This window comes from Ischnura elegans, chromosome 10 (assembly GCF_921293095.1).
Source record: "Ischnura elegans chromosome 10, ioIscEleg1.1, whole genome shotgun sequence".
NCBI lineage: Eukaryota > Metazoa > Arthropoda > Insecta > Odonata > Coenagrionidae > Ischnura > Ischnura elegans.
The window spans coordinates 15,756,132-15,770,626 of NC_060255.1; the positions used below are offsets into that span (position 1 = coordinate 15,756,132).

The window sequence follows — 14,495 nt, forward strand, 5'->3', positions numbered from 1 at the left end:
AGGCTACTATGATAAGACAGAGCAATAAATGACTAAGTATTTGTATAGAATTGCCATTGATTACTCACCACCGTTCGTATTTCCTGAGGTGCCGTTGGCTTCACCGTTGGTCGCTTCGACGGAGGTGGGTGTGCTGCCATTGGTGGACGCAGTTGAGGTCGTTACGGTCACGGGTGCGTCCTTCTTCCGGGCCATCAAGTATCCCTTCTTGAAGAGAACGTCCTGTCGAGGGGTGGTGATCTTCGTGTACTCTTCTGCAACGGAAGAGAGAGAAAAATCCATATAATTCCTCAAACTCCATCTGGGTCTCGGAAAAAGAAACTTCGCCGAGCACCTTCTAATTTGATTTGTAATTTGAATTATTACTTATATTCACCAAGGGTGATAACAACAACATACATATCTGGCACATAAATGAATACATCACTTGCAATGATAATTATGCATGAATATTTTATCGAAAAAAGTATATATCCTTAAATCCGAACGCTAAAGAATTAGTTAACTTTTCAAAAAGATTGATGATAGCCTTCATAAGTAGATTGATTTCAAAATAGGTATATTAAGACAAAACAGCAATTTTTGGGAAATAACAAATTAGGAAATAAAAAACTAGCATGTTCAAATCCTATTTGGCGTGCTTATTATTAATTTAACACTTCTTTATGGCCCAGGATTGAAATGTTTCACAGCATAATTCACGTATAGATAGGAATTAGAAACTGTTTGCTTATTGAGGCATCAACATCACTTTGACGAGTTTCGCACATTCATTTATAAATTAAGGATTATCTAACGGTTAAGGCATGTTTTAAGTCGGCATAAATAAACATTCTTAGTCACTTATCCACATTCTTGTTTAAAGTTTCTCTTATTATGTAAACTAAAAATCTCGATGTTCTCCGCGGAAAAGCTATTTTCTTCCTCGAGGGTAAAGAGAGAACATAGACCACCCATCGCGGAAGGCATTATCGCAGAGCAAAGAAAGTTAGCGCAAGATAGGGAACAGGAATTTACTTCCAGAGTTAAGAGCGAGCTGATCTCAATCAAGCCGGGTGAGACACACAAGAAAAGGTTTGTACGCGAGCTATACAATTTCAAAGGCCTGTGCGTGAGAGCAATTCCATGTATGACATGAAATGATGTGAAACTCTCAACTTTTGTAGTATACCTTAATCAAGGGAAATGAATGGCAGAAGTAATCGAAATAAAACGCTAGTCCACAGTTTTACCCCAAACTCGATAATTATTTCAAGAGACACCACAGAGCGGAAACTTACCGAAAAACAAATTGACTGATTAAAGTTTAAGTTAATCTCGGTAAAAAGTAACCGGTTACAATAAAGTATTGCTTCTAAAAAGATAATTAAAGCTAAAGTTAAAATGAGTCAATTTTACGGTAAAATTTCTATTTTAAATCAATAAAATTCTCATTCAAAAATTGGTACCGAGCCTCAGACCCCTTCTGTTTGAAAAACGAAGTCCAGAAACACTAAAAATCTTTTACCATTGCCATGATGAAGAAATATCAGAAAAGTAATTGATAAAGATAGTTCTAATATAGCATGGGAGTCTTCAACTAGCCTCGTAAATATATCTAATTTATTCCACGTCTAGCGATTGGAAGTGACTTCTAGCTGATAGAAGACTATTGATACTTAAATTTTAAAAAATCATCAATTAAAAAACTTTCCTTGGTTTTTCATCTTACAGTTAGTTGGATGTGAATTTTTGTTTGGGCATCTGGGCCCACTCATTGCATTCTTGCGCAAACCTCCTGCTATATTGAATTCTAGGATACCGTTCATTTTTCTCTTTGGCTCTTGGACAACCTTTGAGCCCCAATTCAAACAGATCAACATTGACCAAAATTTAACGAATTTAACTGGAGTTATTTTTGACTCAGTAAATGTAAAATTTTAACAAATAAACGTTGACTTTATAAAAAGTAAATATAAAATTAAATAGTTCCATACAATTTTACAAATTAATTTAAATCTTATTAAGTATCGCTAAAACCAACTATGAGGAAAACTAGCAATTTATATTATTTCCCCGTATTAGCACCTAAGAGTTATGTAAATTATCAGCTGTAATCAATTTGCCAGAACTAACAATAAGTATTGTACGGTTACCGACCACTGCACACTTGATCAAACGCTTAATTACGGAAAACCATTCATTTTCATGTGACATACCCAAAAGAAACAATGTTTTTCCTTTGGTCGATAGCATTCGACAGAAATTAGTGATAGAAAGATGAAACAAAAACCTCTACAGGCAGGGCCTTTCCAGTATTATCCGATCGATTTACTAATATTTAAATATAATTCAGGACTAAAGTAAAATGAAAACTCTCGTCGACGTATTCCCTACACCACAAATAGTTGGCAGCATATAGAAGCGTAGTTTAGTTTTGAAGCGTATAGCGATTATTATTTTAGGTCTGGAGGATTTATCAATTGAAACCCAAAATAATTGTGTTCTATATACGAATGGGAAAAGTAATCAGCACATTAATTTTCTTTGGCAACTCGCCGGTTGAATTTTAGCAGTCGTCTCTCGCGATTCCAGGCAAGGGGAGATGTTCGGGAACCCACCACTGAATGACCATCACGGGGTAAATGCGGCTGAAACAGTTGAGACAATAATTTGGCACGACGGCTCAGACCGCAGGGAGGAAAAAAAGACATAATATGCCCAAGGAATAGAGTGCCAAGTGGACTTTGGATGAGACACTCTGAAAACGCATTACGCTCGTCTTTTTTCCGACCGGAATGCTTAAACAACGGCCGCCAGGCAGGACTACAACGGCCGGTGGAGAGTGGAGCCCGCTTCCTCCTTTTTTTCTCTTCTTCCCGTTCCCGAGAGCCATTTCTCGCTACTCAAGACGGCATTGATTTACTACCGCGAAAGTCGGGAAGGGTTGCATCGAGAATTAATCACTCCCCAGAGGAACAATACCCGCTCCGCTTCGCCATGTTGAAAGAACGTTGGCTCATTACAACGTAAGAGGATGAAATGTGCAATACACCTTAGGTTTCATTTGCAAAAAGAAAGCATTAATGCAGCTATGCAACAGCATGGGGAAAAAGATATACTTTACGGACCTTTTTGCCACCACTAGAAGACTTGCATCATTTTAGTCAAAATACGCTTTAAGAGTACCATTAAGCCGGTATAACCACAATTATGTTACTTTATAGTCACGAGAACATGGAGAAACATAAAAAAGTAGTCCAAAGGTCATTAAGAGCAGCTTAGGCGAGAGCTCTGTTAACATAAGAAAGAGGTCTTGTCAACTTCCTTCAAAATCCCTTAATTAGTCGTGAACCACAAGATAATGTGGTATATTACCAGATATGGGATTGAAATCCTTAGATAACGCAAGAGTAAAATCCCCACCGAATAATAATTTTAACAACCAATCTACAAGATTCTCTTTTGTGGCTAGGGTTTTATTAATCTTTTGACTGCCATGCTCATTATTCATGAGGCAACGATTAACCTACTTTATTTTTGGTTCAAATAGAGCAACTTGAAACAGTTATAGGTACGAAATTTACTAATATCCTACCCCTGGGCCTTGACTATGTCCTCACATACAATCCGTCGCACCTACGCAATACATAGTCAGAAGCTCATTCCCAATTGTCATGCTTATAATGCACGTAAAGTTTGGAGTTGTTTCAATTTCTTGGTGATTGACTTCCCATGTTTTATCCCGCTTTTTTGATAAAAATTTGTATGCATGAGGATCGAATAGAGAATTAAAGCACAATTGCTATTGATACCCATAAAAAGTTGGCATAATAAAAAGCAAAAATTTGCTCAACCAAATTATCAACCGTAAAAAAATGAACTTTGTCGCCATATTTTTTATCTAAATTATTCACATCAATATATATCAAATACTTTTCTCAAACATTAAACCGGCAGTGCCAAGCGCATGAAGAAACCTGGTAACTAGCTGAAAAAACTCTTTCATCGAATTTAAGGTTTATGGCAAAGAACATAAGTTACAAGGCTTATTTACACATATTCTGCCTGATCTGTAAACATCGTAACCTGATTTTATTCCTTAAGAATGAAACACAAGGAACCATTAACTTCAAAGAATTTATTTGAATATTTTATAGAAGTAATCGTTATTCTAGATCTTGTCTATGGTTAATTTTTAATCGGGCAGAAAAAGTTCTCATTAGCTGTCTTGCATGTTTCCTCATGGTTTTAGCACTGATGGTATTAAAATTATTTGATACATAATTATGTGAATAATTTAAATAGATAGCACGGCACTATAGTTAAATTTACGGCAAATATTTTGACCTTTGTCATTAATCAATCAAATAAGTGTTACATTATTATTAGCAAGAGCCACTAACGCACTATTTTTCTCACGGCCAAAGGTGATTCTAGACCTGGATAAGGAAATAAGTGAAACTAGATGATGATTGTGTTGAAGATGAGCTTTTCGCACCAGCAGATGGCAGAGATCTCGCTTTCATGATTTATTTTCCTACGCGGAAATATATAGCGGCTCGTGCATGGCATGCTTATTATCACAAGGGTAACGCGTTCTTTCACTTCACGTGCTCTTTACACGGAAATAACGTGTCGATTGAGCGCTCTGAAGCCTCTTGAGTTTGTCAAGTGAGCACCACCTACCACCTCCACAATGCAAATTTCTAAACTCGTTTTCTTCAGCAACAATTACACCAAGATCCAACTGAAATCGGCGACACTTTTTGGAAAATGACCGCCATTAATACGATTCAGATGTCCCTTCCTGATGCAATTCACGAACAACTAAGCAGCAACGCGTACTGACACCACGGCTTCATCATCACGGTATTTTCTGGAGGAGAAAACAAAATTTCTAGCCATTTCATTTACAAATTTCTGCTAATATAGCAAAAATTGCAATGCTACGAGCCCGATCATATAAATTTCTGCTTCAGGCTATCGCAACGCTGGACTGCAGTTCTCTCCATGCCTTCCGTGTTAACTGCCTCGAAGTTGATTTCCGACGACGCTTCGTAGCCTATTACAGCCGCATTTTCAGATCAGGTCTAATTGCCGATAGATCATAACTCAATCACATAAGTGTTTCATTATTATTAGCAGGAGCCTCATTGCTTTATTTTTTTCGAGGTCAACGGTAATTCTGTATCTAGAGATGGAAACACTTATGGCTGTATAATGATTGTGTTGAAGATGAGCTCTTTGCACCAGCAGATGGCCTGGTCTCGTATCTTCTTCAGGGTAGCCTACCAGTGGCGCGACCGATCAGCTTCGAGGATCTCGATTTTGGCTTGCTTTGCGAAAAACTCTCTTCCTGGTTGTATTATCCCTTAGAGTGCCGGGAAGCGCTATCGCTCTTCTCCTATCTCTCGCGAAAAGTGCCAGGAGCGCAAGAGCGCTCCTCCTGCTATGTCATTATTTAAATTATAAAAATTAACTCATGCTACCAAAAATTCGTCAAATAATACATTAACAAGGTGAAGCCACATATAATAAAGATTTCCTAAAATTCTTGAATACATACCTTTCGTTAATTTTTAGGCCTAATTTTTTCCTAACCTGCTGCGAAATCAGCAATAATGCCTCGGCACTTTTAGCATAGTAACTAGAAAATCGGTTTGCACTCCAAGGGTCAATTCTTTGCCCATCATTCTTCGCCACACCCAACGCCTCGAACGCCTCCAGTCTTCACTCATCCTCCTTTCTAAGTATTTATGTTTCCGCACCGAATAGCGCTGCACTCCAGATCAGACTCTTCACTAGCCTTTTATTAACACTCCCATATAATGATCCTCGCATAATCTCGTTCCTGTTCATGAACGCCTATTTTTATGACGCAATTTTCTTCCTGGCTTCCATAATGCTGAACATGTTTTCCTCTAATATGCTAGTCAAGTACTTTAATTACCCTACTTGCTCAAGTTTCATCGACGATAATTACAAGGCATCATTAAAATCAACTATTACAAATAAATCTCAAGGCCTTACCAATGCAAGAAAAAATTAGCATTAACATTTTTAAAGCAATACCATTGTAACCATCTCAAAAAGGATCCCATCTCCCAACTACTATCCTTCACTCCTCATTCCTTGCCTAGTCGGGCTCGTAAAGTCAGCAACTACATAAGCGGCTATTGATCTCCACACCTCTTTTATAGAACCTTTTTTATTAAGAAAAAAAAACAAAATATATCGCCCTTGATCCTTTCCCAAGCATTGAATAATTCCCAAGCGAACTCCTGGCGCATTCGCTCGTTCAGCGAGAAAGGCAAACGGCGCCCAGCCCCCTCCGGCGCTGCTTCGATCAACCTTGGCATTGAGGGAGCAGACTCGCTTCTCTATTGGGCGGAACAGCCGGGACAATGGCGCGCCTCCTCACGGGGAGAGCTCGGCTTGCTGTAATGGGCGATTACTGTCACCGAGTTACGTACCGTGGATCACCTTAAACGATGAACTTCGACACCGATAACTGGAAACAAATGCCCACTTCAATTGCATGGTCTACTACTCAAGCAATTCCTCATGGTCAATAGACAGTCGATTCTAGCCGTAGCTTCACGGTTTTTAAAGCCTTGTTTACTTGAGAAGTCGACTCTTATAATAGTAACTAGTTCAAAAATGATATTTCCCCAATGCGCAGAGGAGTCCCAAGTGTACCAATACCCTTTGTGATTGAAGGAGAGGAAAAAAATAAATGACTGTGGAGTAATGGGAATATTCATCATCATTTTTCATATTATGAGAATGGGGCAGGAAAATATATAATTATTAGATGCGATACTAAGTTCCCGTTGTTTGCTAACAGCTCTAGCAGTGATTACGTCGATTTTGACGTATCGGAAACGTCACGAATCAATCTTAGACATTTAGTAAACAAACCGCTCGACAACAATGGCGAGGTTTTTTTAGCGTCATATCCTTATTGTTGCGTGAAAATGTCCGGGTTTGTGCCGGGCAACCGTCATTTGCGGGGAGTATTTATTTTCTTCTTTAATTCGAAGAAAACAGCGGCTGCAGTGCATCGAGTGATCCAAAAAGTTTACGGAGATGCTGCTCTAAGTGAAACAACGTGCCGTGATTGCTTCCGTCGCTTCAAAGACGGTCATTCCAATATTGACGTAAAGGAAGACCAAAAACCTTCGAAGACGCTGAATTGGAGGCATTGCTCGATGACGATGAGTACCAAACTCAAGAAGAGTTTGCTTATGCATTAGGAGTTACCCACCAATCCATTTCCAAACGATTGGATGCGTTGGGATTTAAGCAAAAGCAAGGAACGTGGATTCATTATGATTCTAAGCGATTCTACAGCAAGACAACGCTCGACCAAAACCCGTTAAAACCTACCGGTAAACGCTCAAATGGAAAGTCCTAACCCAACCCCCCCCCCTCGCTGTATTCCCCAGATATCACGCCGTCCGATTATTACTTGTTCTATTATAAGGCACATGGTCTGGATGATCTGAAGGTGCGTTCATATGAAGACACCAAAAAATGGCATGATTCGTGGGTAGCCTCAAAAAATGAACACTTTTACCGTTACGATATTGCCCTCCGCCACAATGATGGGGAAAAGTTGTAGCTAGCGATGTACAATACTTTGTATGATTCATTTATAAGCATTTTTTCACGATAAAGTTGTATTTTCATTCAAAAGACAGCGGGAACTTAGTTGCGCACCAAATATATTTTGGCTTGCAATTGCTTCCTCACTCACAATAAATTGAAGAAAGGTAAGTTGTGGTTCCGTCCTTTTCCTACGTAGTTAAATCAACGTTTACCGCTTTCAATGTACCCACAGCTATCGATTCTTAAAGCATTCAAAGTTATACTGCTTCGGTATGGCTATTCGATCAAATCAAGTTCGACCACATCCCGATCGATTACTACTCTCTTCGCAGCCAATGTCCAATCGTAAGGATTGAGCGAAACATTCGAATGCAACAGCAGTCCTCTTAGGCGTGTGCGTAGGCGTGATTCAATTTCGATACCTGGAAATTAAAATAATAATAATTTCTTTTATTTTCGTAGGGCCCATGAGAAAATAAATGTACAGCTTCCTACATTTTCAGCATTGGTAGATAAATAGAAGAAAAGAAGTAAATAAATAGAATTGCAGACAAATGTAACCAGTGCAGATCGCCAAGAGCATGAAAAAAAAACAGCAAAACAATATTTTCAATAAAAAATTATAATAAATAAATAATCGCACTTAGAATTAACAGACTAATTACAAGAATTTAAGGTGATAATTCGTAATGATTATTATATCAAACAAACAATTTTTCTTCAAATAAACCATAACATTAGGATAACACTGTGATTTAGCACAATTCTAAATTAAGTTAACTATTTAATCACATGTGTGTCAATAGAAAAGAGTGTTTAAAATTAAATTGTTACGTCAGATGAAGACCTCCGCGGAGTCTCAAAGTTTTGCATACTGGTTTCTTGAGTATTTTCCGTGTCCATTAGGGTTATTTGTACCAAATTATATAAGAGATACCACTCCCCAAAAAATTTACCGTGTACTATGATAGTCCAAGTTCAATTGATTGCATACGATCGATAGTCGAATGTAACCAATTCTCAATACAGAAAAATATTCGCTGATCGGAGGGATCCTATCAAATCCTTCAATGATAGAATATTTCATTGTCAAAGCTCTTCGATATCACAGTTGGACAAGGATTTCTAATGAAAGTCGATCGATTGTCATAGTTTATTGGTTGGCGATAGGCTCTAGATTAAATATACAGGCCCGCAATTGGCAATAGAAAATAATGATCTTCTGCTGAGAAAAATCCTTCATAAATTTTTCTTTATTTATAAAAAGGATGAAATTTCGTTAAAAGGTAATAATATAATATTTTCATAACATTTCGAATACATTTGAAAGAAGAACCTCAACGAATTCATCAATTTAATGCGACCTCCAAAAAAAAAAACATTTTCAAAAGAAAAAAGAGAGCAAAGCATTAAAATCCTCGTTCTGGAAAAATTATAGTTATCATGTATTCTTTTGGGAGCACTAAAGACGTAAAATTATCAAAGTCATTCATAGACATCAGAATTTTTGTCTTAGGTGCTCACGTCTGCTCCTGGGATAAGCATTTGACTAAACTTCGAAAGTTAAAAGGGAACTGATATCAGCAGAAATGATGGCTTGGTGATCTCCTGCTCTCTTCTCCCAATTTTCAGTCGACCCATCTCTCTCGTTGGATGAGATAAATGACTCGCTTAACCCGCACTCCAACCGCCTAATAATTCTACTGTCTCCCATGACCCAAAACCTATCCATATTAATCAGATGACAGATGAAAAAAGTACAGTTTATGTCCGGTTCATGAGATTTCAAAGAATAAGCTATTGGTGCATTATTTGTAATGATTTGTACAAATTTGGATTCATAAAAATTAATGAAAATATATACATGAACTGCAAAAAATGTGGAAAAATGTAGATTAAAATAATGAAACAACCGTTTTTTTTTAAATAATGGCATTATGTGCGGCGAGGTTTGAGCTTTAAACTTTAGTTCTATAAATTATCTCCGAAAGTTAACTCCAAAAATTCTTGATTTTCGAATGACTCGTAATAATGAATCAAAAGAAGCAATTTTGTGTCGGTAAAACTGTTTCACTCAAAATAGAAAACATGATAATTCTGAAAAAATATCATATTCATGTAAAAAAAATTTACGACTAAAATGAAAGGTTATTTCATATTTGCTATCAATGTTCCTCACACGAGGATTTTTCGAGCCATTTTGGGACTTTCGTCCCAATACAATTCTAATCTCTAATGTTTTCCTACAACAGATTGCAGAGAATAGCTTTCATCATTTTTTTATCAGCAAGATGATGGCGGGGAACACCCTGATCTTTTCGAACGAAGCCTAAGTTTATCATGATATTTTTGGCCTTGAAAAAGGGAATAAGGTGAGGATAAGATCTTTGGAGTAGATAATCTTGGCGGTGATCAAGTCTCCTGAGAAAGTTTCCCTATTGGAAGATTCTGTGCCAATCTGAGCTCTGTAAGTTAGTGCTCACCTATCTTCCTGTAAAGGCTTATCCATCAAACGATCATCTAAGGAACTTGTGCCATAACGCTACAAAAAGGGTACATTCCCCCTAGAAACAATCTCTGCGTAGCAACACTCAAAAATTAGGCATGAAAATTATCCTGTCGTTTACATTCCACGGGATATTTATACATATCATCGATCTTGTCGTGAATAACTGAAATGAGTAGATTGCGCTATACGGGAGCTGGATGAACATTTTGAATTTCCAGCATTGCACCAACATTTAGGGACTATTATGGATATGTAACGTTGCATGCAGTCAATATTCTGAAGAAACTACGCTTAGTAAGCGTAGGCGAGCTTACGCTTATTCGGCTCAAGCCTACGAGAGTGTGTTTATCCATGACAATTTAGGCCATGGTACTACTAGTACTTTAGTAGTACCATGATTTAGGCTAATTATTTTCTCGTTCGTCTAAAAATATAAAATTCCTATCCAAAACATTATTTTCTTTCACCTCTTCGTTCATTTATCACTACTCCCTTTAAAATCACTCATTTTCAACTATCGAGAAAGATATTTCATGAAAGAAGAGATTTCAAAGAAAAAATCAAGTATAACGTTTAACCAAGTCGCACATGCAACCTGACAGATTTTGCACGCAACACACGAGTCGTTTCCTAATTCGCAAATGTGATCCTTGGGTATTGTGACCTAGTGGCATCAATCCTACTAGTAAAAATTAAAACTACGCGGAGTGGTTACTTTATAATCATTTCACAAAGATTTTCGAAACTTTTTGGCCTAAAAATATTTAATTCATTAGTTTCCTAGTTTGCAACAGTGATCGCTTGAGAGCGGGGCGTATATTCCTTAAGTTGATAGCTGCCAGCACTATCTATTCACCCAAACATCAGTTAGTGGCATTAGTGCATTGAGTACCGCCTTCCACTTCCCTCGAGTGGGTTGTAGTATCAGCGCTCCTACCCCACAAAAGCATTCCAGGGTTGCTTGTGACGGTTCAGCGGAACCCTAGACTAGAATTTTGGGGGTACTTCAGGGGCACGTCCTTAGAATAGGAATCGGAACTGTCGGACCATCCCTCTCTCCTCTCCTAAGATCCGAGTTCGATATTTCGGCTGATGGGCAACAAGTATTTATCATAATTAAGTATAGTTCTGGAAATAAACTGTGTAATGTTCACTATTACATTAATATGGGCACGACCCGGGTTTCGTAACATAGTTACATCTTCAGGTAGGCTACGTTACGAAACCCGGGTCGTGCCCATATTAATGTAATAGTGAACATTACAAATTTTTTTCCTATAATTCCAATATGGAGAGGTTTCACAAAGTAAAGCCTGAAGCTATCAGTTATATGAGTATAGTTCTTTCGAATATATAGTGGGATAGGAGGCGGGTTCAATATTATTAGTATTAATTATCCACGCTTGACAGTCAAAAAAGTAATAAAGAAACCTATGGCCTTGAAGAAGAGCTAAAAAGAGAGCTACTTATAATAGAATTATCAGTAACATGATTATTAATCATAGCGCACATATTAATTGACAAAAAATTATCTTTTCTTGACCGATGCACTTAAAACTACCAATTACTAAATTTAAAATGGTCCTTGAGCAATCGTCATTCCACTACAATGACTTCAACTGACAGATAAAATAAAGTATTGGATCGTTACTGGGTAGCATTCCGTAATGAGTTAAACACTACACTAAGTTGTCCTTTTAAGTAAAAATACCGCGTGAATTAAAAAACGCGTGTGAAACAGACTAATTAACTTTGAACTAGCAAACTTCACGCACAAAAACTTAGCAGTTCACACATCGGCGCATATTTTGTACTTGGGCGGGTTATATGCTTACCTGTTAAATATAGATAAAACATCTTAATTGGAATATGATAAATTAATTGTATGCATTCAAAAATCATATTTTCACCTCAAAAGTAATTGGCGACCTGCAAAGGTGCGTTATATCGGCGATTACAGTAAATTTCTACCCGACGATGAACTGAACCCAGTAAGAAACGATAAAGCCTGAATTATATCAAACAGCGAATAAAAGATTACAAATGCATACGAAAAATTTTATATCAGAAATCTTTTCATTGCTATGTTTAGTCATATAGACATATATTTTTTGACAGATAAAGGGATAAAGAACATCGAGAGATAAATGCTGCATGCGTTTGATCCGCCATCGGTCAGAATTAATTTAACTTGAAACTTAGAACTACTTTTTTCAGATATAAATACGATAGTGATCCATGAATTAGGCCAATAACAGTCGCCGAGCCGATAACTCAACATCGATAGTACGGTTTTTTTTTATCCCCGAGAGGGCATTTTCAGCTCAAAACAGAGGATATCGGAAATTGAATATCGTACATCTTTGATCCGATTGCTTTTACCAATTGTATCAACTGATTAAAAGAGAGGAACGCTTTTGGCTCAGCCCATTTTCTTCACAAAAAAAAGGATGAGGACCAATTTGCACACAATGTACAACCCACCATCGAGTGATAACGAAAAAGAAAACAGGAATAATTTCGCGGATGGTGGATCTTGAAAATTACCTTACCTCGGAACTCTAACGTAGATTCATTTAATGGAATGAAATCTTTTGAAAAATGATTCTATATCGATGACCGAGTCTCCAGATCAAGATAAGCACCCTACGGGCCAAGTCAGCGAGGTTTTCGATATGCTGATACGAGGAAAGATTGATACGAGACTTATAAGTAGGTTTTATTCTAAGATTCAGATTCCATATCATTTACATACATCCAAAATAAGGAGGATTTGCGAGACTATTTGTACCTTCTTAAATTTTAAGTGCACGCGTTGATTGATCAGTGCTAAGGTAATAAAAAAGAACAAATTTAATGAGCGAGTGAACGAGTGGTAAATTCGTTGCTAAGTATTGTATGAAGATATGAGTACTATCTTGCATTAAAGGTATAAGAACACAAAATTTCAGGAATTTTTACACCTAATTATTAATTTCTATCTACAAACTCGGGCATTTATGAAAACTCTTCACGTGCTTCTACTGAGTGCTGAGAGGAAGTATACTTTGCTATGAGCGGGTAGGCGCTAACAGTGGTTGATTAACAGGAGTGACTAATAGCAGCTTATATTTACACTGACTTATGATGTGATAGCGGAACTAATGCGGATAAATCTAAAGAACAGGACAGAGTTATCAATCACACCCCCAGTTTATTCATGTAAAAATAGGCACACATTTCTGCTACGTATCCACTCAAAAACTGAAAAAAAATTGTGACACTTTTTCCACCTTTTACAACCCACGAAGTAAAAAGACACTCATATCTTGAAAATGAGCCTAAAGGACTAACTAATATGAGGATTACCACTTGAGAATTTATTTTATTTAGGTAATTTTCAAATGTTTCCTTACTTTCTTTATCTTGAATTTCGTTAATGTTGCCACAAAGCTCTTTAAATCTCCCCAGGTCTTTGTGTTTCAATCATAATATATCTTCCCAGATTACTTGATCATCCAATAAGTAATCAGACATTTTACATCACTTCTCTTATCATTTGGTCTTTTAAGACATGGTACATAAAAACGTTTATAATTTTAACGCACATAATATATGATTTTGACATAGACCAACGTTTTCTTGACTAAGTTACTCAAACTTATCAGTTTCTAAATTTAAATTGGCCCAAAAATGCAGAACGACTTACCCTATTGCCCATTGATACAAAAGCCGATTACCGAGATGTAGAAATTCTTCCGCATGATTGTAACGCTTGAAATCTCAAGCCACGGAAAACATCATCTTTGATTTTATGTGGCTTGAAGCATCGTCATACTCAAATCTGCGTTAAATTAGATACCAAGTAAAAATGATATTTTTCCAAAAATAGTGGTGGCCCTAGCAAGGGTACTGAGGGGTAAAAAGGGATAATTTGGTCACAGACCGCAATAGTATATATAAGGACGATCATTATGTAGTAAAAAAAGTTTTGGATGGATTATAGTTTAATTAACTATGACTCAAATTCACTTAATCAAACTCTTGACTAATTATATAAACGTGGTACGCCATCACCATGGCAACGAAACAAGTAAGCTATGTAATTTTGTTCCTTCAGCCGGAATAAGACCTAATGCACCACTAATTTATTCATTGTCAACTCCAGCTGTGCACAGCCTACAGCACAAAGTCATGAAATCAGAGACTCATAACACAAGGTCACTAGCGGGTTGCGTTGAAATTAGAAGCTCGTGAACGAAGAGAGTAAGAACTGGGTGAGAATCGGTTAAGCAGCGAATAACGCTCGAGTTTTCCCACAAGGCCAAGCGAGGCACGAAATTCGCGATGCAATAAATCAACACACCTTGGGCCCTCTTAATGAAACTAATCGACGAAAATTAAATTCATCTCG

General features: G+C 37.2%; 1 protein-coding gene across 3 annotated transcripts in view; it reads right to left on the bottom strand.

Moving 5' to 3' along the window:
- Nucleotides 1–14,495, bottom strand: part of LOC124166624 — a 425,295-nt gene that overhangs the window by 128,532 nt on the left and 282,268 nt on the right. For all 3 annotated transcript variants that reach the window (XM_046544237.1, XM_046544236.1, XM_046544235.1), the window contains one exon: nucleotides 69–254. In XM_046544237.1, the coding sequence (XP_046400193.1) occupies nucleotides 69–254 (186 nt within the window). The remainder of the gene's footprint in view (nucleotides 1–68; nucleotides 255–14,495) is intronic.